The sequence below is a fragment of the Exophiala viscosa genome, assembly GCF_022695815.1.
Source record: "Exophiala viscosa unplaced genomic scaffold EDD37scaffold_1, whole genome shotgun sequence".
In the NCBI taxonomy this organism is placed as follows: Eukaryota; Fungi; Ascomycota; class Eurotiomycetes; order Chaetothyriales; family Herpotrichiellaceae; genus Exophiala; species Exophiala viscosa.
Genome location: NW_026944353.1, coordinates 1,011,351 through 1,031,790, shown reverse-complemented (window position 1 = coordinate 1,031,790; position 20,440 = coordinate 1,011,351). Strand labels below are relative to the sequence as shown.

At 50.9% G+C, this 20,440-nt stretch overlaps 10 protein-coding genes across 10 annotated transcripts; 5 read left to right on the top strand and 5 right to left on the bottom strand.

Moving 5' to 3' along the window:
• Window positions 1-892: 892 nt before the first annotated feature.
• EDD37DRAFT_603653 (uncharacterized protein) lies at window positions 893-1,774 on the top strand (the record flags this gene model as incomplete). Its single annotated transcript, XM_062814670.1, has 1 exon — window positions 893-1,774. The coding sequence occupies one exon, from the start codon at window positions 893-895 to the stop codon at window positions 1,772-1,774; it is 882 nt and encodes a 293-aa protein (XP_062674619.1).
• Window positions 1,775-2,503: 729 nt separating this feature from the next.
• EDD37DRAFT_18025 (C6 zinc finger domain protein) lies at window positions 2,504-4,664 on the top strand. The gene is made up of 6 exons (XM_062809950.1): window positions 2,504-2,661; window positions 2,713-3,156; window positions 3,229-3,536; window positions 3,616-3,749; window positions 3,803-4,439; window positions 4,491-4,664. Exons 1-6 carry the CDS (start codon window positions 2,649-2,651, stop codon window positions 4,536-4,538), a joined length of 1,584 nt encoding a protein of 527 aa, XP_062674618.1. The 5' UTR covers window positions 2,504-2,648; the 3' UTR covers window positions 4,539-4,664.
• Window positions 4,665-4,666: 2 nt separating this feature from the next.
• Window positions 4,667-5,672, bottom strand: EDD37DRAFT_655167 (uncharacterized protein; the record flags this gene model as incomplete). Its single annotated transcript, XM_062818743.1, has 3 exons — window positions 4,667-4,781; window positions 4,836-5,355; window positions 5,417-5,672. 3 exons carry the CDS (start codon window positions 5,670-5,672, stop codon window positions 4,667-4,669), a joined length of 891 nt encoding a protein of 296 aa, XP_062674617.1.
• Window positions 5,673-6,259: 587 nt separating this feature from the next.
• EDD37DRAFT_644517 (chaperonin 10-like protein) lies at window positions 6,260-7,615 on the top strand (the record flags this gene model as incomplete). Its single annotated transcript, XM_062817523.1, has 5 exons — window positions 6,260-6,277; window positions 6,333-6,492; window positions 6,544-6,673; window positions 6,728-7,295; window positions 7,367-7,615. The coding sequence occupies 5 exons, from the start codon at window positions 6,260-6,262 to the stop codon at window positions 7,613-7,615; spliced, it is 1,125 nt and encodes a 374-aa protein (XP_062674616.1).
• Window positions 7,616-7,696: 81 nt separating this feature from the next.
• On the bottom strand, window positions 7,697-8,454 carry EDD37DRAFT_615060 (Endoribonuclease L-PSP/chorismate mutase-like protein). The gene has a single exon (XM_062815576.1). The coding sequence runs from the start codon at window positions 8,352-8,354 to the stop codon at window positions 7,854-7,856; it is 501 nt and encodes a 166-aa protein (XP_062674615.1). The 5' UTR covers window positions 8,355-8,454; the 3' UTR covers window positions 7,697-7,853.
• A 507-nt stretch (window positions 8,455-8,961) lies between these two features.
• EDD37DRAFT_644515 (fungal-specific transcription factor domain-containing protein) lies at window positions 8,962-10,711 on the bottom strand (the record flags this gene model as incomplete). Its single annotated transcript, XM_062817522.1, has 3 exons — window positions 8,962-9,756; window positions 9,810-10,465; window positions 10,531-10,711. The coding sequence occupies 3 exons, from the start codon at window positions 10,709-10,711 to the stop codon at window positions 8,962-8,964; spliced, it is 1,632 nt and encodes a 543-aa protein (XP_062674614.1).
• Window positions 10,712-11,874: 1,163 nt separating this feature from the next.
• Window positions 11,875-12,738, top strand: EDD37DRAFT_603647 (trimeric LpxA-like protein; the record flags this gene model as incomplete). Its single annotated transcript, XM_062814669.1, has 2 exons — window positions 11,875-12,035; window positions 12,093-12,738. The coding sequence occupies 2 exons, from the start codon at window positions 11,875-11,877 to the stop codon at window positions 12,736-12,738; spliced, it is 807 nt and encodes a 268-aa protein (XP_062674613.1).
• A 977-nt stretch (window positions 12,739-13,715) lies between these two features.
• EDD37DRAFT_689495 (amino acid/polyamine transporter I) lies at window positions 13,716-15,830 on the top strand. Its single transcript, XM_062819981.1, has 6 exons — window positions 13,716-14,099; window positions 14,150-14,271; window positions 14,364-14,585; window positions 14,639-14,927; window positions 14,982-15,166; window positions 15,239-15,830. The coding sequence occupies exons 1-6, from the start codon at window positions 13,885-13,887 to the stop codon at window positions 15,805-15,807; spliced, it is 1,602 nt and encodes a 533-aa protein (XP_062674612.1). The 5' UTR covers window positions 13,716-13,884; the 3' UTR covers window positions 15,808-15,830.
• An 856-nt stretch (window positions 15,831-16,686) lies between these two features.
• EDD37DRAFT_603645 (uncharacterized protein) lies at window positions 16,687-17,834 on the bottom strand (the record flags this gene model as incomplete). Its single annotated transcript, XM_062814668.1, has 4 exons — window positions 16,687-16,854; window positions 16,910-17,096; window positions 17,151-17,527; window positions 17,622-17,834. 4 exons carry the CDS (start codon window positions 17,832-17,834, stop codon window positions 16,687-16,689), a joined length of 945 nt encoding a protein of 314 aa, XP_062674611.1.
• Window positions 17,835-18,591: 757 nt separating this feature from the next.
• Window positions 18,592-20,129, bottom strand: EDD37DRAFT_684403 (beta-lactamase family protein; the record flags this gene model as incomplete). The annotated part of the gene is made up of 5 exons (XM_062819872.1): window positions 18,592-18,717; window positions 18,769-19,059; window positions 19,115-19,192; window positions 19,237-19,668; window positions 19,730-20,129. The coding sequence occupies 5 exons, from the start codon at window positions 20,127-20,129 to the stop codon at window positions 18,647-18,649; spliced, it is 1,272 nt and encodes a 423-aa protein (XP_062674610.1). The 3' UTR covers window positions 18,592-18,646.
• Window positions 20,130-20,440: the final 311 nt, after the last annotated feature.

Below are 20,440 nucleotides of genomic sequence, written 5' to 3'. Positions count from 1 at the left end.
AGCAGAGTCCACCAGATGAGACTTGAAAAGCAGCCAGGATTGAATCTTACCTGCCTCAACCAACAACAGACAGGAAGAAAGTTCAGAGAGTGTGTTGGCGCAGGATTTTTCCTAAAAAGCTGCAAAGAAGAGATATCGTCTGACGAGTGAATACAGACGTTTTAAGCGCAAGCTGGGCCATAAATTCATCGTCGATTCTGTCAGGCGAAATTAATTCCGTGGTGACACCACTCCGACTTCAAAGTTCCTTTGGTTCGCTCTCCTTGTTTCCCTTTTCCACCATTTCTTGAGCAATGCTGGGTAACATCATCTGGTCAACGAAATTTTATAATAGCTACGGGACCGGTACAGCTACGAGACTAGTACTCAAAACTGGCAGTGTCGGAGTATCTGACCGCGCTCGAAGAGCTACATATTCTCCTACGGTAAGATGTGGTCAAACGGAATGTCACCACTGTCGGACGAACAGCGTCTCGTACTTTTTTTCTCGCCTTTCTCGCCGTTCACGAATCATCTGGACACTGTCCGTACTATGCTGTCTTGCCATCTCAGCGATCCATGAGTCGGCCAATATGTTCCACTCGTGTGTCCTCTTGGCCGAGGACCTCAGCGGCACCAAATTATGTGGTTCGCCAACAGTGGTTGGTTTGCCTCAAACACCCCAATTCAAGTCTGGTTTTGACGGCGGCATGAAATACTGCCGACGTCTGTGGAAGAATGAGGACCTGGTCTTTCCTAAGTATATATTCTTATATCTTCCTGGCTCAACCCTTTTTCACACTTGAACCTCCCACACTTCCAAGAACTGCTCGAAACGATTCATTCACTCAGGCATAATCACCCATCACAGTTACAACCACAACCTACAGGATATACCACGGTCTCATACATCATGGTAAAGGTAAACACCCTCCTGGCAGCTGGCCTCATGGCCCTCACTGCTGCAAGCCCAGTGGCAGCGTCTCCCGTGAACCCATCACCCACCACAGATGACGGCACAACGACCGCAACTTCGGAGAGGGAAGTAGCACCACTACCGCTGTTCAACACAAGCAACTTGGAACACGCCGCAGGATACCAGGCTGCGGAGATGCTAAAACAAACCCCATCCTTCACTACCCTCATCGGTACAAGAACAACCTCGCTCGGCACGAGGACAACCTCGCTCTTCAATGGAACCGTGTCAGAAGAGCTAGAACCTAGAAGGCTCCGCCCTGGTCAAGTTGTCCTCGGCTGCCACGGCAAATGTGACAAAATCATCCGGACAATCGACCTGAGCCTGCCAGTTCCATCACATAGCTGCGTCCGCGATGCTCTCACTGCTCTCGCCAACTGGCGCAAATACTGCGACAACGCCGACCGCTGGAACATGGGCGTGAACTTTGTGAATTTCCAGCACACTTTGCTCTGCTTTCCCAACGCGCCCAACGTCGAAATTTGCTGCGGCAAGTGGGTGGAGAAGGACGACCCGAAGTACGCCGTCTATCCGCCTCGTGTTGAGGAAGATAGATTCGGCGTGTACCACCCATCTGAGATGGGTACCAAGAAGCAAGTTATTCAGCCTGGATGGGACGAGTACAACGTCGAACGCGATCGATGCAGGAGGTGGAGACCAGAGAACGAGGATCAGTACATCTACTACATGCAGAATCTGGACAAGTACGACATCTGGGACGCGGATGATACGGGCAGGGTGATTGGCAGTAATCCCGCACGATACAACCCTGAGGGAGTGGGATATTTGGTAACAAGAGCGAATTACCTCGCCGCTTGAGTGTGATGGTCCACGAGGCACCCGAACTGGAGTATGGTTGAGATGGGCATTCAGGTTGGCATGCTGAAAGAGGATGCCGGTGCTATCTGTTACGGAGAACTTGTAGGAAAGTTCAAGTGATTCGGCATCAGACCTGCGATCTTGACTTTATTATGTTGGACATCTCTCCCGCAGGGTTTTCCCACTGCGTTCGAAGGGGCCGCCGACGCCGATGCCGACACGAAAGTTGAGATCGGATCTACGCTTTTACAATGTGATCTACCAAATTGAAATAACCAGTAAACTTGAATGATTGTGGATTGATTCGAAGAGGACACCGTCATAAGAGTGCCACGGTGAAGATCGAGGATATTGGGAGTAAATACTACTATGCATATGACGCCTGACGCCTGACGCCTTAGATAAATATTCCTTATCGGTCGGTCTTCACGTGGCCAACCTTCTGGGGGGGTCCCTGCTCCAACGGTAGCCCTGAAGTCTTATCGAACAGTAGTTTACAGTCGATAATCCCTCCATCATTCCTACATTGCCGACACATAGCCTGTTTGCCATGCCGGCAACCTGGTTATCTTGACGAACCCTAACTTCTCAGTCGGTCGCCTGCATTTCTTAGAAATACCCGGACGACCTCACGACTACTTTCTTATCGTGTGATTGACCAACTTCTACCTATCCGCCTCGACAGCGTCAATCTTGGCTCTTAGCCGAACCTGCGTCTAAAGAACATCACTGTCACCATCAAGCAGATTACATGCCCTTGTCGGCGAGATTTTGGCCTTCCACTGGTTTTTCTCGGGCATAAAGTCTGGCGTCCACAGTCAAGATCTCCTGTCTCGTGTCTTTCCGAAGCAACAATCTCCTCGCACTGGATTCGATGGCGACAATTGGTGAGTACGACTGGTATGATCCGCAACAACTAGGCTAACAGAATGAATCAGGTCCAGCTTGTTCCACTTGCAGGAGAGCTTGTCGTCGTTGCGACCGTGCAAAGCCTGCATGTGATCGATGCGTCTCGAAAGGTGTCAAATGCGGCGGCTATCCAGAAAAGTACAAATTCTGTGGTCTCGCAAGTCGAGGCAAGTGGCGAGACGCCCAACTCCCAGTGGCCAAGAAACCTACACGGTCTACAGGTCGAGCGACTCGGCGTCCTCAGCGACTTTCTGTACAATGTACTCGTGCGACACCATCACCTGCATTCAATGGTCAGCCGGAGCCCAGGTCGAGGCCTCTCGACGCCCTGGATCTTACCGCTTTACCGAATATTAACGCCGTGCTCGAAATATCAGCAACCGAGGGCATAGATGTGAGCGTACTAGATGAACCAGATGAGTCTCTCGACGCGCTTCTCGTGCAAGATCGAACCGAAGTCTTATTGGCTTATTGTAGGTGACCTTCGTTTGTTTATTGGGGGCGTCATTATTGTGGCTTGACTATGACTGACAGTAATGACCTAGACGACGAGGTCATATGTCCTCACCAGATTGCAATGGTCACAAACAATATCGAGAACCCATATCGAAAATACATCCTCCCCCTAGCATATGAGCATGTCGCTCCTCTGTGTGCTATCCTTGGCCTCTCGGCATGTCATCAAGGCATACAGCAAGGCGACAGAGAGATGCTTGATAGTGAAGCTGTGCAATACCGGCTCCAGGCTATTCGATCATTGGCGAGTTTGCTCGCCAAAGATCGACGCAGCACTCTTTCAGAAGTTGAACAGGCTGCCCTGCTGGCCACCATCCAACTCCTCATTCTACATGATGTAAGTAATTGTCCGCACGGATCCCGGACAGTTTTCGGAATCTGCCTATTCCATTTGACACTAGACTCACCGCCTTTAGATATGCGAGACCGGTATCTCAAGTCATGGAGCCCATGTCACGGGATCTAGCGTGATTGGCGAAAGATGGATGGAGGAAGGCATGACTACTTCTGGCCGTGGTCGGACTGTGTTTTTCCTGGCGAATCTGGCTTGGTCTCACCCCTGTCGTCTAAGAAGTCGATCCGTAAGCTAACGAGGTTTCGCAGGCTGGACGTGACTCGAAGCTTTGCAGGTCCGGAGCGACTATGCTTCTCCTGGACTCTCATGCAAGCCATCATTGCCGCAGCGGATCGTCACTTCGAAATGGTCAATGGTTGTCCACGAGACATATTCTTGATCGTCGGCTATGTGCTATGGAGCTCCAAGCAGTGTAGCCTTGGCATTCTGTCTCTGGGAGCGCTTCAGGACGTGATTAGAGCAGGAATTGTCAAGCTACAACAGTGGAACAGCACTAGCTACGAGTATCCAACAACCGACCCTCTATGGTTCAACGTTGCAGAGGCTTTTCGAGCAGCGTGTATGTTATGGATGATGCGCCTCCTCGAGCCTTCCAGACCTGCCAAAGATGCAAAAATTGAGTCTCTCGTCACTCAAGTTCTGGACAACATTGCTGAAGTCCCCGTAAGCTCGCCACTACTTGAGTTACTTGTCCTGCCACTCTTCATTGCCGGTGCGGATGCGATGACAAAACATTCGAGATATTATGTCATTTTCCGCCTAGACGAGATCAAAGGAAGGTCTGGCTTTGCGAATCCTGCCCCTAAAGACCTTCTGCGCCAGGTCTGGCAAACTCGAGACTCACCAAGCACTGAGGATGAGTTGAATGTACCATGGATGCGATTTGTAAGTCGCGCTTCGCTACAAGGGACTCTACCAGACACTGATAGTATGCAGACGTTCAGCACCGACCTGGAGCGCCAGAATGATTACATAATCATTTAGAATGTCGCCTCCATTCCACACATGGAATGGTGTTGATGAACGTGGGATTGCAGACAGAGAGTCGACTTCTTTACATGCTTGGGGTAGGGGATGATGCTGGTTCCCAAGTCAGGTCGAATATTGAGCATCTATCCCACGGTATAACCTCCATCTATGATCAAGTCCGAGCCCGTGGTATATGAGGAAGCAGGAGTAGCAAAGTACAAGAATGCGCATTTCAGCTCGTTGGGTGACGCTTCGCGCCTAGACATATGTCACTCAGTGGTGCCAAAGACCAGCTTGGATGGAAAGACTTACCCCATAGGTACTTTGTCCCTCCAAACTCCTTTCATGTCGTCTGGGATAAATGCGGATATCTCGGTGGCGATGTAGCCTGGCGAGATGCTGTTGACCCGAGCAAACCTGATCCATTCAATGGCTAGAGATTTGCACAGATGAGCCACACCTGCTTTGGCGGCGTTGTAAGCGGCCTGCAATTGAGGAATGTTCACTATGTGTCCGCTGATACTGGCGGTTGCCACGAAGCTGCCTCCACTGTAAGACTCTTCCAGTTTGTTGCCCCTAAGATCGGTCTTGTCAAGGAATTGGCGTCGGAAATGCTTTCCTGCTGCGAGTGCAGAGTAGTAGGTGCCGTCCAAATCGACCTTGACGACTTTTTGATAGTGGGAGATCTCGCCCCCTAATGCTGCGCCTTGGGTCCAAGGTATTCCGGCGTTTGCAATGAAAACGTCCAATCGGCCATTGAACTCGCTGACTATTTCATCCACGGTTCCTAAGACGGCTTCGGCGGACGCAACATCAAGTTGATACGCCTTGCCTGCGCAATGAAGCTCGGGTCAGAATCCCATGCGATTGTGGGTGGACCTAATTCAACTTACATTTGACGTTGAATTTTCTAGAAATCTCGGTGGCTTTTTCCGGAGCCTTGGTGTTGGTGTTGTAGGTGATTGCTACATTGGCACCGACTTCAGCTAACGCCTCCGCCGCCGAGAGGCCGATTCCAGCCGCAGCGCCCGTGACAATGGCAGTTTTCCCATGGAGGCTGAACAGGTCGAAAACGGAGGTGCTAGTGGGTGATGGAACGCCATTATCATGCACCCACGTACCAGCTTTGGTCAACGCACCGTCGGACATATCTGGCATCAATCTTTGACCGTTCGCGAGTGAGACTTCAGTTGTTGACCTCAAGCGGCAGTTCGTGCTTGGGCTCCTCTTATAGCACTTATTTCGATAGAATTGGTGTCTTCGCCTCGCCATGTCGAAGGACTGGGATCGGAATAAGTATTGACACATCTTTTGCAGTGCCCTTCAACATGTGGAGGTAAGCTCTGTGGCCGAGCATGACCCGGTGGTCCCCGTTGAACTCCAGGGACTCTCGACCTGTCCGTTTGAGTAAAGGGAATGGACCACAAATCACGGCCGGACCATTGTATCTGCGCTATTGGTTCTATCCACTCATAGGCCGTCATTTTCGGAGGTGCTATCGGGATCATGGTGACCGGCATATCTCGGTCGACAGGCAGCCGAGCAGAACAACGAAGATCACCACGAGCAAAGTCCCTCTAACGACCCACCGTGAAAGGTTGTCATTTCAGGCAGTCTCGATGTTGACACTGCGATGATTAACTATATTTGAGGCATTGAGCGCACAGTTTGGCTTGATGTCTCATTACACCACTACAATGTGGTCAAGAAATCGTGCAACAACTGGTTCACTCGCCATGTCTCCCGCTATCAAGGTGAGTTTGCCGCGCCTAGGACTCCATGCAATACCTAATTCAGACTTCCCGACAGACTCAGAATCCAGCTTTTGTGCTGCGTGCTGTGCATGATACAGTCATCGAAGAGCGGACCATCCCAAAACTGCGTAACGATCGTGACGTCCGTGTCGAGATCAAGCAAACCGGCATATGTGGTAGCGATGTCCATTACTGGGACCATGGCCGGATCGGCGGTCAGTTAGTACCGGAACATGGCCGAGCCAGTAGCTGATGACTGAATCCAGACTTTATCCTCACCACCCCCATCGTTCTAGGGCATGAGTCCTCCGGGGTAGTGGTCGAGGCTGGTGCGGCAGTCAAAAACGTCAAAGTGGGCGATCGTGTTGCGATCGAGCCTGGCATACCCTGCAGACAGTAAGCCTACTTTTGGTTCTATCATGTATTCCTTCTGATCTTGGCGAATCGCAGCTGCGATTATTGCCGCAGTGGGCTCTACAACCTTTGCCCGGATACCGTCTTCGCTGCCACACCACCACACGATGGAACGCTCTCGAAATACTATGTCGTCGCCGCAGATTTTTGCTACCCGATTCCAGAACATATGGACATGGAAGAAGGGGCTCTGGTCGAACCCGTGTCGTCAGCTGTCAACATGGTCCGCACCGGCGACGTCCGTGGCGGCCAGACCGTCGTGGTCTTCGGCTGCGGACCAATGGGCGTGTTATGTCAAGCCATCTGCCGAGCGTGGGGCACAAAAAGAGTAATAGGCATTGATATCGTCCAGTCCAGGCTGGACTTCGCGGCTTCTTTCAGTGGTGGTAGGAAAGAAGATGTTTTCATGACTCCCAAGAGGCCCGAAGGCGTTGATGGCATGGAATGGAGTGAGCACGTCGCGAAAGTCATCCGGGAGCAATTTGATCTGGGAGAAGGTCCAGAAGTCGTTCTTGAGGTGACAGGTGCCGAACCCTGTATCCAGGCCGGAGTACATCTTTGCAAAAAGGGCGGCACCTTTGTGCAAGCTGGCATGGGCGTCGAAGTGAGTTTCATGCCACGTTGACTAACCCCAAAGCCGTGTACTTTTGATCACTGACCGCTGCTGCCATCTAGAACGTCTACTTCCCCATTTCCGTGGCTTGTGTCCGTGGATTGAGAATTCAAGGGGCAATCCGTTACGTGACCGGCTGCCATCCGTCCGCCGTTGATCTCATTTCAACAGGGAAAATCGACGTTAAGAAGCTCATCACCCACCGATACAAATTTGAGCAGTCCGAGGAAGCTTTCCGAAAAGTCAAGGCCCGTGAAGAGGGTACGCTCAAAGTCATGATTGAAGGAGTTCAAGATGACACTAAGATCTGATGCATGTTCTGATTAAGCGGATACAATATCAATTTGGAGGCATTCACCGCATTGAAGGCGATTGACTCGACCCATCCATGTCTTCTCTCGTTTTCTATAGTCGCCTGCGCTGTTCCAAATCACATTCAAGGCTATTTCTTGTTTATCCCGGCAAAGCCACAAGGCGTAGAATAGCTCCTCCCAATCGAGGATCCGAGACCTGGAAATCCACATCTATGTCGGCATGACTACTCCACTTTCAGAGCCTGGCAGTTGCTGGTAAAACTGCTTCCGCTTGCAACTCGATGATCATGCCAGGCAGGACAAGAACATGGCTGCCCACAGATGCCCAGATGGGCCTGTGTCCAGGGCACCTTCTCCTCCAGATCTCCATCATTAACGAATCGTATCTCGGGTCGGTCAGGTAGCTTGTGACCTTGTACGCAGAAGCAAGTCCATTTGAGACACCCGCAGTCTTGAGTGCAGCGTCGAGGCAATCGAAAGCCGCTTCGATCTGGGCTTCCGGACTCGAAGTGACGAGCTGGTTGGTTTCAATGTTGATACCTGCTTGGCCTGCTGTTATAACAACGCGCGCGTTGGCAGGGAGGACAACCGTGTTGGAAAAGCCGGTGGCTTCGCAATCTAGCCCCCCAGGGCCTGGGCGTCTGAAATACTCGACGGACATGTTGCTTCTTTTATTGAAGTAAGGGATCGCTTTGAAGGGGACAAGGGAATGAACAGTAGAGCCGTGAATGGTCATTCTAGGCAGTCCCTTGTTCTTGTCCTATAAAACGCCATGGTGCTGACTGGGTAGGCCATCTGGGGGGCATTGACCTACGGCACCACATATTCCTCCCACTAATGATGCCGCGGACCTGTGGCTCGGGCATCACAGCCCGTGAGCAGAAAGTTACACGAGTTTGATTGGTAGACTTGCGGGGGAAGTATGGAGTGTTTCAATGACTCTCGTGATACTTCAACCCACAACGGCCGATGTGTTCGCCGATTAACAGCGCGAACTAGATCAGTCGTTTTTGTCCGTTGTGATCTCAATAACCCGTGAGCACTTCCTAGCTTCCCGGACTCGCCCGCCACAACACCATCTAATTGTAGAGTCGATCGTGCGTTCTCGCATAGTTCTGCCAAGAACCTTGGGGATGCGCATCACTTCGCTAGAGATCTCAAGAAGGTGGTGTGAAACTGTGTCCCTGCCCATGTACCCACGATCTCTCAAGAAGGTGGCGTGAAACTGTGTTCCTGCCCATGTACCCACAATGAACCGTCCGTTCTGGTATGGTCCATTGATGAATTAAAAGCATTCGCACCTTTGGATTTCTGCATATATGGTACACCAACATCTTGGAAACTCAGTCGATGAGGTCGGTGTGGCCAAATTGATCTGGAAGGCTTGAATTGAACATGATCCCCATCTCATTGAAGTCGGCATCAAAGTCCGCAGAAGGAATTTCCCCTAAGTCCAAGTCTATAGGCTGTGCTGACCGTGAAAGCACAACATTTTCGACTATTTGCACACACCGGGCTGCTTTAGAAACTAAGCATTCAATGGTTCTCATGAGCCGCACAGTACAATCGACCTGATTTCGCCATTGCTCAGCCTCGGCAGCATCTTGACAGTCCCGTAAAGAAAGAGCGGCAATAACTGCTGCTTGGAAGAGAAACCATAGCATGTACCAAGACGCCAGCTGGGTCTTCGGAAGATACGGCATGACTGCATCAACTTTCGAGATGGTTTCCTTGGCCGCCTCTTGACAGCGACAAGCCGCGCTGAAGATGGCATCTAAGGCTTTTGATGGTGGAGACGCTAAGCTTGTCGAAGCAGCCTCCATTGCTTGGATCAGGGAGGGACGGTACATAACAATTCGAAAGTTCCAGGGCCTCAGATGCAAGATCGAATGAGACAGCACAAATTTGGGATCTTGTGGCATATGCTCGGCAAAGAATGGCGGCAAACTTGCAGACCAGCCTCGAATCATCTCGTCATCTGCTGCGATCACTTGTTCGGCAGCTGGATTGTCCTCGTCTAAGAGACAATTGTAAATGTCCGCTATAGCGACATTGAATTGGGCCTGGCAAATGAGGCCGGTGTAGATTGTTGTCTCCAGCACCTCCTCCGGCATCTGTGTCGCGGTCATCGTGAGAGTCTGCTGTCTCGTCAATGTCCCTCGCCATATTCCTGAAGGGGACTCTGTCTTACCTCATCGAGGATGTTGAGCGGGATCTGGACGTCCGCCCCTTGTAGGAGTTCTATCGGCCTCGACAACGTAAGCGACATCTCGAAGTCAAGAACGAAACGACACCACCAAACCCTTCGGCGATTTTCGATCTTCCACGCGTTCGTGTTGATATTGGATGAATCTGGGACTTCGCGGTGTAGACCAAGGGATAAAGCTATCCGCCGAGCTAGTCCTATAAAATTATACGCCTGATTCGGCTTGTTGCCACTCTTCTGTAGATATTGCGCAAAAAGGGCCAGAACTTGCACAGTTGTCATGTTACCGCATTCGAGAATATTGATCGTAAGTGCCAACTTTGCCGTCTTGAAATATGACTGATGGAGAGTACGGTCGGAGGCAGTCGCAGTGGCGCCGATCGCAGCCACGATGTATGTGAGTGACTGCCATAGTACCTGTGGTGGGCGAGCAATGATCTCCACTTGCTGAGCACGAAATGTCGCTTCGTGTAAGATCGGGTAGGACGTATGGAACACACTAAAATATGCGTTGATATAGGTGTCGAGTCGCTCCATGCCGGCACTAATTTCGCCAATGCTTGTGGGAGAAGAAGGCAGTATTTCCAACGAAGCGAAAGATATGCCGGCCACATGGAGAAAAGCTGCGCTAGAAACGTTTCCTGGCCAAAACCACTATGTCAGTATACCTTCAACTCACTGCAAAGAGGTTGTTTGCCGCGTTTACCCAAATATCCAGAACCACTCTCATGAAGCTCACTAGTGTTCGGTGAGCCATCCAAGCCAGAGATTTCGTCACTTTCATCCCATTCAAACGCTCCGAATGGCATCGTCCTAGAAAAGGTTGCCACGCTTCTTTTGCCGGGTGGTACAGGTGCGGTAGAGAGCTCAACGGTCACATCGTTCATCGTGAGCAACTCTTCGAAGGGTCTCAAGCTTGAGACTTTGATTTGGTCGGGAAAACTGGTGCTTGTGCTCGGTACTGGGTGTTGAGTGCTTTGACTCTCCATGCGTCTCGTCTTCTGCTCTATATGCATTTCACTGTGTCTGGTAGTGTCTTGACTCCGTGGAGCCGGCGCTTGAGTACTCCCATTACTGCTATCACGGTTACCTTCCGGGGTCCACTGCAAGACCCCGTGTTGTCGCAAAAGAGAGTTGGCTTTCAAGAGTTCTTCCTCAAGATGCGTCAAGTTTCTGCGCCTAGTCTCAATATATTTCTGTGCTCGGGGGTAAGATGGCTCACTTTCTCGTTAGAGGAGTTCGACGTGGTCGCTCGTATCGGCAGTTTTCCTCAGACCGAGCACAAGGGCCGCATCTAGGCTTGCCCCGATCGCACTGATACCCAGTCAGCCAAACCTGCTCACCGATGAGGTAGCATGTTGCCTTTCTTTGATTTTTTTCGACCTGCAGCGCGTGCACGCCTGGCTGGGCAGTTGGGCCCACGTCTTTTCAGTATCATTCTCGGCGTTGTAGCGTTGAATGGAGATCATCGCAGCCTTGTCAATGTAGCCTTGGTACTAGTAATCCTTTGACACGCTTCCTGTGAGCGATAACACCATATTTGTTTTTTGACGTTCCCACTGACGCTCCGATGCCGCACTTCCCAAGATGATGTGCCGTGTGCTGGAGGTGTTGAACTCGGACCAGGATCTGCGTCCTCGTCAGAAAAGAACAGTACCCACGCGGTGATGAACCCCAGAGGAAGCATGCACGAAAGTGAAGATAGAGGGGTCGAGTGGTTGCTTGATTGCTGTTTGCCATGAGGATGCAAGGTGGATTTTCCACAGCCACACCACAACTTTGATTGGCGAAAGACATGTGAAACTGCTGGCCGACCTGCTCCATACGGTTTAGCGCCTCTATTGGATGTCGACTCCACCAAGTGGGTTGGATCGTCGTTCATTGACGGACACGTCATTGCAGCACTCGCGCGCATCGAGGAGCGAAGTGTCTTTAAAGATGGCCGTCTCGCCTTCATGGTGTGCAGTGTCAAATTGTCTTCATTGCATTCATCTTCTTTGGCGTGCCGCAAGAAATCGCCATCTGACACCTCACTCTGTAAGACTGTGAAATGGCAAACTCCAAAGAATGGGGAAAGATGTGTGATGGCGAGATCTACTGGCTATGGGACGAAGACTTGCAAGCCAATCGGACGCGGTGTAAAAAGGCTTGTCAGCTCTACAATGCAAACCAGGATGCTTCCAGGCGAGAAAAGGTGAAGATGTGGAGGAGGTAAGCTATCCATCATTTTTGCTGCATAAGTAACGCGTTATTGACGTCGGCCTGTAGCATTGTAGGCGATACTCGGCCTTTGCCCCCATTGCTCGAGGACTCGACAGCAGATGCAGCTCAGTTCGACGAGACGGACTGCACAGTGGACGGCCCGATTTCCCTTGATCATGGTCTGAATGTCCATGCGGCACCAAAGTCTTACCTCAACTTTGGTCTAGTTATTCTCGACACCTGTCCGGTCACGATTGGGTCTCGCACTCTTTTCGGACCCAATGTCTGTATCTATACTGCATTACACCCAGTCGACCCCAAGGTTCGAAACGGGCTGGAGGGTCCAGAGTTTGGGAAGCCGGTAGTGATCGAAGAGGACTGCTGGATCGGCGGTAACGCGATCATTTTGGCGGGTGTAACAATCGGAAAAGGTAGCACGATTGGTGCTGGGGCCGTGGTGTCCAGAGTAAGTCAACCTCCCAATGTAATGCACGCCAGTCCTAACAATCATGAAGAGCATCCCACCATTTTCGCTGGCAGTTGGCAGCCCGGCACGAGTGGTGAAGAGAATCGAGACGGACATGAGTCTGTGAAAATAAGAGGTGGATCGGAACCTTGTTGGTGTGGCTGGCACTCGAGACCAGTAGTGATGGTTTATAGGATCCTGCTCCGAAATATGGGTGTATACGTTGAGCTAGATGAGATGCGCTGAGCGTAGCGACGCAAGCGACCATCATCGTAGGACAATTGCAGTCACGGCTATCGCTTTGACAAAAATCCACGGCCATATCCATTCTAGTAGCACCCTTCAGCCTGCGAAGACTCATCTTCATCAGAAGTTGTCATGCTATCCACTCTGAGTGTTGAAACGCCGCACGACTCGCAATGCGAACGGTGTTTGCATGGTCGAAGTCTCGCCAAGCAGGCATACATGCAGGAGTGCGACGAATTTCATCTTACACCCGATTTGGCTCGAGTCATTGAATACGCAATGAGCGGCTCTGCTGTGAGGTCTCTTCGCACGACATATACTTACATTGGAGAAGTAAGCTCAATGTCACGTCAAAGAGTGTCCGCACCATGAGGCTTAAAGCTCCTTGGCGATGAGCCACCTGTAAAGCGACGCACATGTTCATCCCAGGTCGCCCATTGCACGCGGGTGTTCATCATAGCTGCCTGCCGGCAGGGTCAGAGCGCAATTGCCACATTCCGAGACCAGCTGTTTCTGATGCTCTCGTCGAAACTTTCATGTTTGCGAGGACAGTGCGCTCATTCCTGCTTGTGAACGCGGACTCGAAGGCACGAAGAACGGGAACACATGGCCGCCGGATGTGTGGGAGCCTTTGCTAGTTTTCGGGTAGCTGTCGTCCGCGACAATATCATATCATGGAAGATGTTGCTGCGGCGTCGCAATCTACAAGCTGCCTCATATACCGCATTAGGTAAGGAGCGCCCGAGAGGACGAGGCTTGGAGAACTCGAATCAAGCACTTTCTCATTGGCTCCTTGCCGTATTACACTTTGCCGGGACCATGACGCCGAGCACTCGGAGGTCTAAATGTGAGCATAGAAACTCAATCAGACTGTCGACGTTCCGTCGCTGCCGATATCAGGATTGGTCACGGCTGGCTCTTTTTCCCAGTTCGGATGCGCCACAACTGCTTATCTTCCCCAAGTCTCAACACCTTCCCATTGATTGCTTTGCTCTAAACCTATAGGCAACATGTACTGGCGACAGGACTTTGATGAGACTTGAGCACACCTTGGTCAGGTATTAGTTCCGCTCGTGGCGACTATAAAGAGGCGATGGCCGTGCTGGAAGCTGGCACAAAGCAGTCGTACCACTCCCAAGTTATACTATGGCTGAAACGCATCAAGACAAGAAAACTGGTGAAGTTGTGGGGCCCTCAGGGCCCAACGTCGAGACCTTGCACGCCGTCGAGAGTTTCGAAGTCGGAACATTGGAAGAAAGCAGCGGCGATGCCATTGATGATGCGATGCTTCGGGCTCAAGGGTATAAAGCTGCTATGCCCCGCGTCTTCTCGATATTGTCGTCCATTGGGCTATGCTTCAGGTATCACTGTTCTGTGGGTCGCACGAGGTCGTCGCTGACAAGAACTCCAGCATTACAAACTCCTGGGTCGGTGCACTCAGCAACTTCGGCCAGGGACTTCGATATGGTGGACCTCAAGTTGTCATCTTCTCCTTGATTGTCGCCACGTTTGTTCAATGGATTATCACTTTGGGTCTGTCCGAGCTTGCTTCAGCATTCCCATGCTCGGCGGTAACGATCACTCTTTCCACTTGCGCAGAACGTGCAATACTGACGAGGCTTAAGGCCAATACCACTTCGTGTACATCCTTGCTGCGCCAAAGTACAAGCGCATCAGTGCTTTTGTAACAGGCTGGATGTCCGTCCTTGCATGGTGGATTATGACGTGCTCTGGTTTGTCTCTCTGTGCAATTTCTGCCACTGGATTGGCGGCATTCATGTACCCGTCCTACGAACCCACGAGCTGGCAAATCTGGCTGGTATACGTCGGCATGGCTATCTTCTCTGGTAGGAATTGATCTTCTCCTCGAATCTTGAAGCTTGGACTGACAGCTGGGTAGTCATACCACTTTTCATCTTCCCCAAATTTCTCACAAAGCTCGCGACTGGATCTCTCTACCTGACAATTATTGGATTCGCGGTCTGGTTTATCGTTCTCCTAGCCATGAAAAAGGAAAGCAACCCTGGATCCCTGATGACTGAGTCTGGGCTCGGGAGCAGTGGATGGAGTTCAGGGACCGCGTGGATGCTTGGTATCTCAAACGCAATGTATTGCTACGGCGGCACTGATGCGGCCATCCACATCGCAGAAGAGATGCATTCGCCTGGTCGCCAAATCCCGCAAGCCATGTAAGCGTCCAAGCTAGACTACTGCTCGACCCACAGAACTGATTGATGACCAAGGAACTTGACCATGCTCATCGGGTTCGTTACATGCGTACCCATCATGGTCGTCTTCATGTTCGTCATGAAGGACATGGACAAAATCATGAACGCCGGCTTTCCTGCCGCTGAACTATTGTATGAGGCCACTGGTAATAGACCGGTCACCATCTTCCTGACTGTCTGGTTGATCTTGATCTATATCTGTAAGTTGCATTCTCCTTTGTCCTTGCCGACTCCATCAGGAAAGTGTTAGGAACCTAACCAATATTTTCCAGCATGCCTTCCCCCTCAGTTTGTCGAATGCGGACGCATTGGCTGGGCATTCGCACGCGACAATGGTTTGCCATTCTCGAACTATTTTGCTCACATCGATGAGAAGCTGGCATTTCCTGTGCGGACCACTCTCGCATCAGTCGTCTTCACTGCAATCTATGGCTTGCTATACCTCGCTAGCTCGACTGCCTTCAACTCCATCATTACCTCGGCTGTCTTGTTTCTCAACATCACTCTGGCACTTCCTCAGGCTATCCTGGTCATACGTGGACGCAACACACATCTCCCTCGTCGATATGTGAACCTTGGCTGGGTGGGGTATTTCTGCAACATCTTTTCACCTCTCTGGATCATCGTGCTCACTGCATTGGTCTGTATGCCGCCTTCCATACCAGTGGAGGTTGGAACCATGAACTACACATCGCCCATCCTTGTCGGTCTGTTTGCTATTGTGATCGGCTCATGGTTTATCTACGGTCACCAATTCGAGGGACCCAAGATCGATTGGGAAATGCTCAATGCCACCCATGAACTTGCGGGAGAAGGTACTAGCAAAAAGGACAAACAGTAAAGTTTGCGTGGAAGGGAGCCTAGTGCTAGGGGTGTCGTCTGAGCCGATGCGTATCCTGAAAGCTCGCAGATCGAGCTTGTGAGCGGTTGGTATGTGAGTGTCAATGCTTAGGACTGTTATAGATAAGGTGCTCTTCTTGCGGAGAAGTTTCGTTTTGTGGCTTGTAGCTGATGCTTGCTGCGGTCCATTGTGGAGTCAACTGTACAGTATTTAAGCTAGCTTGATTGGTCTCAGCGTCCTGCGACCTTGTGCGCTTCAATTGACAACATATAGCTCCTTCTGGAAGCAGAATCTGATGGCACTCACTGAAATATGGTTCGATGTCGCTGCTATTGATGCCAGCTCCGGAGCCTCTGGTCGCTTTCGCTGGCTGCTAGCCCACCCAGGCCAAGATATGTTCATGCATCCAGGCCTCCATATCAGGACATGAGTGGGGGGCTCGTTTCACCTCTCACCAAGCTTTTTCCTCGGGGCAGGAGTCCTACGTGACAACAACATGCTCACTTGCCGATAGAGTTGTCTAGATGAGTGGTACTCTATCTGTCGAGATCAACTGCCCAGGGGGCTCCATGGATTTATACGCCCTTCATGACTTGAATGTACCATAATGAAATGATGAGACTCCTCCACATCCTGTGAAAATTGTTGTGACTGGCGATCCCAAGCCTGAATTGTTTGAGACTTCAACATCAGCATCATATATCGGGTTGCACCATACGATAACATAAAGACTCGTGAATCAGACAAAATTCTTTCTTTATCGATATCGTCGTCCATTCAGGCTAATAGCTACTTTGCAGCTATTACTCGTACACCTTCTCGTAGTGTATGTGTCTCCAGGCCCCGGCAAGACAAGAGCGGTGCCCGCTTGCACTTGTACTAGTAATCTTGTGGCACCGCTTTGGCAAGCTCCTCAGGATATAGCTGGTATATGGGATCAAGGTCATCCACTAACCCGCAACCAGGGTCTGAGCAAGAGTAACCTAGAAACTTCTGGATCTTACGATCATACTGCATCAAAACATCATGTGGGATGGAAAGATACATCTATGAAGTTAGTGAGACCCCGATTGGGAACAGGCAAAGGCTTCGATGGACTTACATTGTCTTCTTGTCTAAGCCAACCTCGTGTGACGAACGTGCTGTACACGAGACGGTGGCTATCGGTAGTTGTGTTGGCGGAGCCGCCATGGAAGCATGATGCAAACATGAAAAAGGCATCTCCTTTGTTCAACTCCGCATACACCGCGAGTGACTCGTCCGGGGGTGACTTGCGCTCGTAGTTACCCCTGTCATGTGTGAGTTTGCACGAATGGGATCTTGAGTAGGCCAGTGTAACATACCAGAGATGACTTCCCGGGATGAACCTTGTGGCGCCATTTGCAACGGAGGTGTCACTTCCAGCCACAAACAAACCCACTGCGCTCTCTCGCATTCGGTCTCTTCCGTCGTCCCAGATGTCAACTTCAGTATGTACATTATGGTGGAGATAATCATCACGATGCAGAGGCTGTGCCTTTGCACCGGGGCCAATGCACATGGCAGCCCCAGTATGTGCTTGTGGCTTCGAGACAGATTCTTTCCACGACTTGCCCCACCAGAAGTGGTTCCGAGTCGTGAGAAAATGATCCGCAACGGCTTGATAAAGGGGGTGCATGAGGAACCTGTTGGTGTATGTTGGGCTATGTCTGACAAGCGAAGTGCATTTACGAGTTTCTTTCTGCAATCAAATTGTCAGTCCGACGTGTTCTGACTTCATCATGAGTGCAGGGCATGCATTGCCAAAAAAAGGCGTTGACGGGGACGAAACATACGGGGAAAAACTCGCCGCTCCATGCTTGCTCTTTCTCGATTTGAGGCCAAATCTCCTTGTTGGCCTGATCGATGATATCTAAAGGAACAAAATTCCTGATAATGACACCGCCATCGCGCTTCAAGAGGTCGATGAAGTCCACAACTGGTGCATCTACAGGCAAGGCCTGGACACCAGTTGGGAATCTTGAACCGGGACCTGCAATACTGCCCATGTTGTCTCGATTATTGGAAGACTGCAGATATTCGAACAACTAGACAACGTGTGTGGAAGAGCCAGTCGAATATACCTATCGAGACAGGATAGGTAAGACCAGTGACAAGACCTTCTGAATAGATAGCCGGTGTGATATCAGAGCCCGTGGGACCAGCATTTTGAGAATGAAAGCCTGTTGGCCTACGTGCTGACTGACCTTCCCAATCGGGCAGAACATGCAGCTGAGACCCACAATCACCCAATCACCAGTTGATGGTGTTCTATTGGGGAGCGTCTACGGAGAACTGGTGCACTCGCTACCAAGATCGCCACAGTCGCTCGGCTCTCTATCTTCCACTAGCGCTGTCGGGCAACAGTGGCACACAGCGCACCGATGGTCGCACAGTCGGCGCACTTCGTGTTGCACCCTTTACTTCCGACGAACAGAAACGACCCTTGATGCATGCTAGGTCCATGGAGGTCCGGCTGGGCAGAGTACATACCAAAGGTTATCTCGGTAGCAATGGTCTTTGGTTGTACATCAAGCTTTGGTGCTGCAGCTATCTACGGCCCTGGCTTGCAGGCACATACTTGATGATAAAACACGTGCAGCGAACGTCGACAAAGTTGTGCCTACAGAGCACCGCGTAAAGTACAGTAGCTCACGTCAGTACTGGCGAGCGGGACGATACGACTACTGTATGTTAACGTAGGGAAACAACGCCGTTACACCACGTATACTAGCAAGTCATGTTTCAGGGGCGATTTTTTGTGGTGAAGATTGAACATAGATTGACGCGTATCACGTCTGGTGATAATGAGCACGCGCTATTAATCAGGCCGACTGTATGCTTTATATATCGCCGTTTCAATTTCCTCAGACAAACCTACAATAGGCTTGTCTTCACCCACAATCAGTCAATTACATCCTGACTGGTCAAGAGTGCACATACCTCCATATGGAAGAACCTGAGCAGCAATGATGCCGCCCAGTCCATTCTGACGATCGGCAAACCAGTATAGATTGGGCAGACCCTCCCAAGAAGCGGTTCCCGCTGAGCGACCTGTGCTTCCAGCGCGGAGAGTCAGTGCAAATGAAAGTCCCCAACCCATTGTGTCGTCTTCAGAATTTGCGTCCTTCGGCGGCGGAAACAATGGCGATGAGTTTGCAAGTAGAGGTTTGGCCGTCTCCCAGGTCTTGTAGGTATAGATGGGCTTGTCAGCGATCTGATCCTCGAACATGACTAGTAAAATGTCAGTAAAGTCGTTCTAAGTAGGGGGCATGGTTGGTTTACTTGCCTTCTACAGTCTCCTGACGCAATAAGCGAACACCAGCCTTGCTGTTATATCCCCCATTGAGAAGAGTGGCGATGATTTCTGTGGGTGTTAGCACTACCCTGTCCAATTGCTGCATCACATACGACAATATTGGTCAGGCCTGCCAAAGCAGCCACAGCCACCCATCTGAAATACTGCCTGTGCCTCTTTCCTTGTATGCGCAAGTAAGTGGCGTCGGTTGATATGTTCGGTTCGCTGCAATATCCCATCAGGTTGGCGCTGGTGCATATATGCGAGCCGCTGTTTCATGGAATCTGTAGGCACGAAAGTGATGTCTTTCAAACCGAGTGGTTGAACTATATGCTTTTGTACGTAGTCATCTAGTGTCGTTTTGGTGAGCCGCTCCAGGATGACTCCTGCCCAGTCAAGTCCGACACCGTACTGCCATTTCTCCCCTGGTTGGTTGACTAATTGATGCCGGAGTAGCTCTGAGAAATCGGCGTGGAAGTCGTCGATACCGGCCGGCAGTGACCAGTCTCGTAGCCTGGGGTCGTCAAACGCATAGCCAAAACCGGCTATGGAAATCCAGATATCAGTCAACCTTCAGTCGTAAATAGCAATCTGCTCTCTACGTACCTGTATGATTCAATAGCATTCTCAAGGTTATAGGCTTCCGCTGATCTTCAAGTTGAAAGCCTCCGCCGTCACAGCGGTGAAGTACCTGAAACTTGCTCAGCTCCGGGGCGACCAGCGCTACTTGCTCCGGATCGTCTAACGTTATATAACCCTGTTCGACAAGCTGCATGCAGGCAATGGTTGTAATGAGTTTTGTCAAAGACGCCATCCAGAAAATTGTGTCCAGGGCAAGCGGCTCGCTTGATCCAAGGCCTCTTGTACCCGAGATGTGGGAAAAGATGATGTCCCCATCTCTGTCCGCAGCAAAGTACTCAAATGGGGGAACAACGCCGGACTGTACCTCACGGTCAATCGTGGCTCGGAGGTTCGAAGCTACAGCTTCATTGAGTGACTTGCCCATTCGAATAAACGTTGAGATTATGCTGTTCACGCAATGCAGTCTACTGGAGCGTGTATGATCTCTGTGATATAAAAGTGGTGAACGACACTATGAGTAGCCGTACAAGGTTGTAAGCAGTGACTCCACAGTGTCGCAGGCACTCGAATTCGATAACCTTTCATGTAGGTGCCATTTGACTGCCGGTATTGGTGTGCCGTGGGAGAGTCAACTTTCGGCAGGCAGCGGTCCGCGAGACCTGGCCACCGAGATCTGTTGTGAACATTTCCCGTAGCCTAGTGATTGACGACATGTGCAATGCATCTACAAATCTT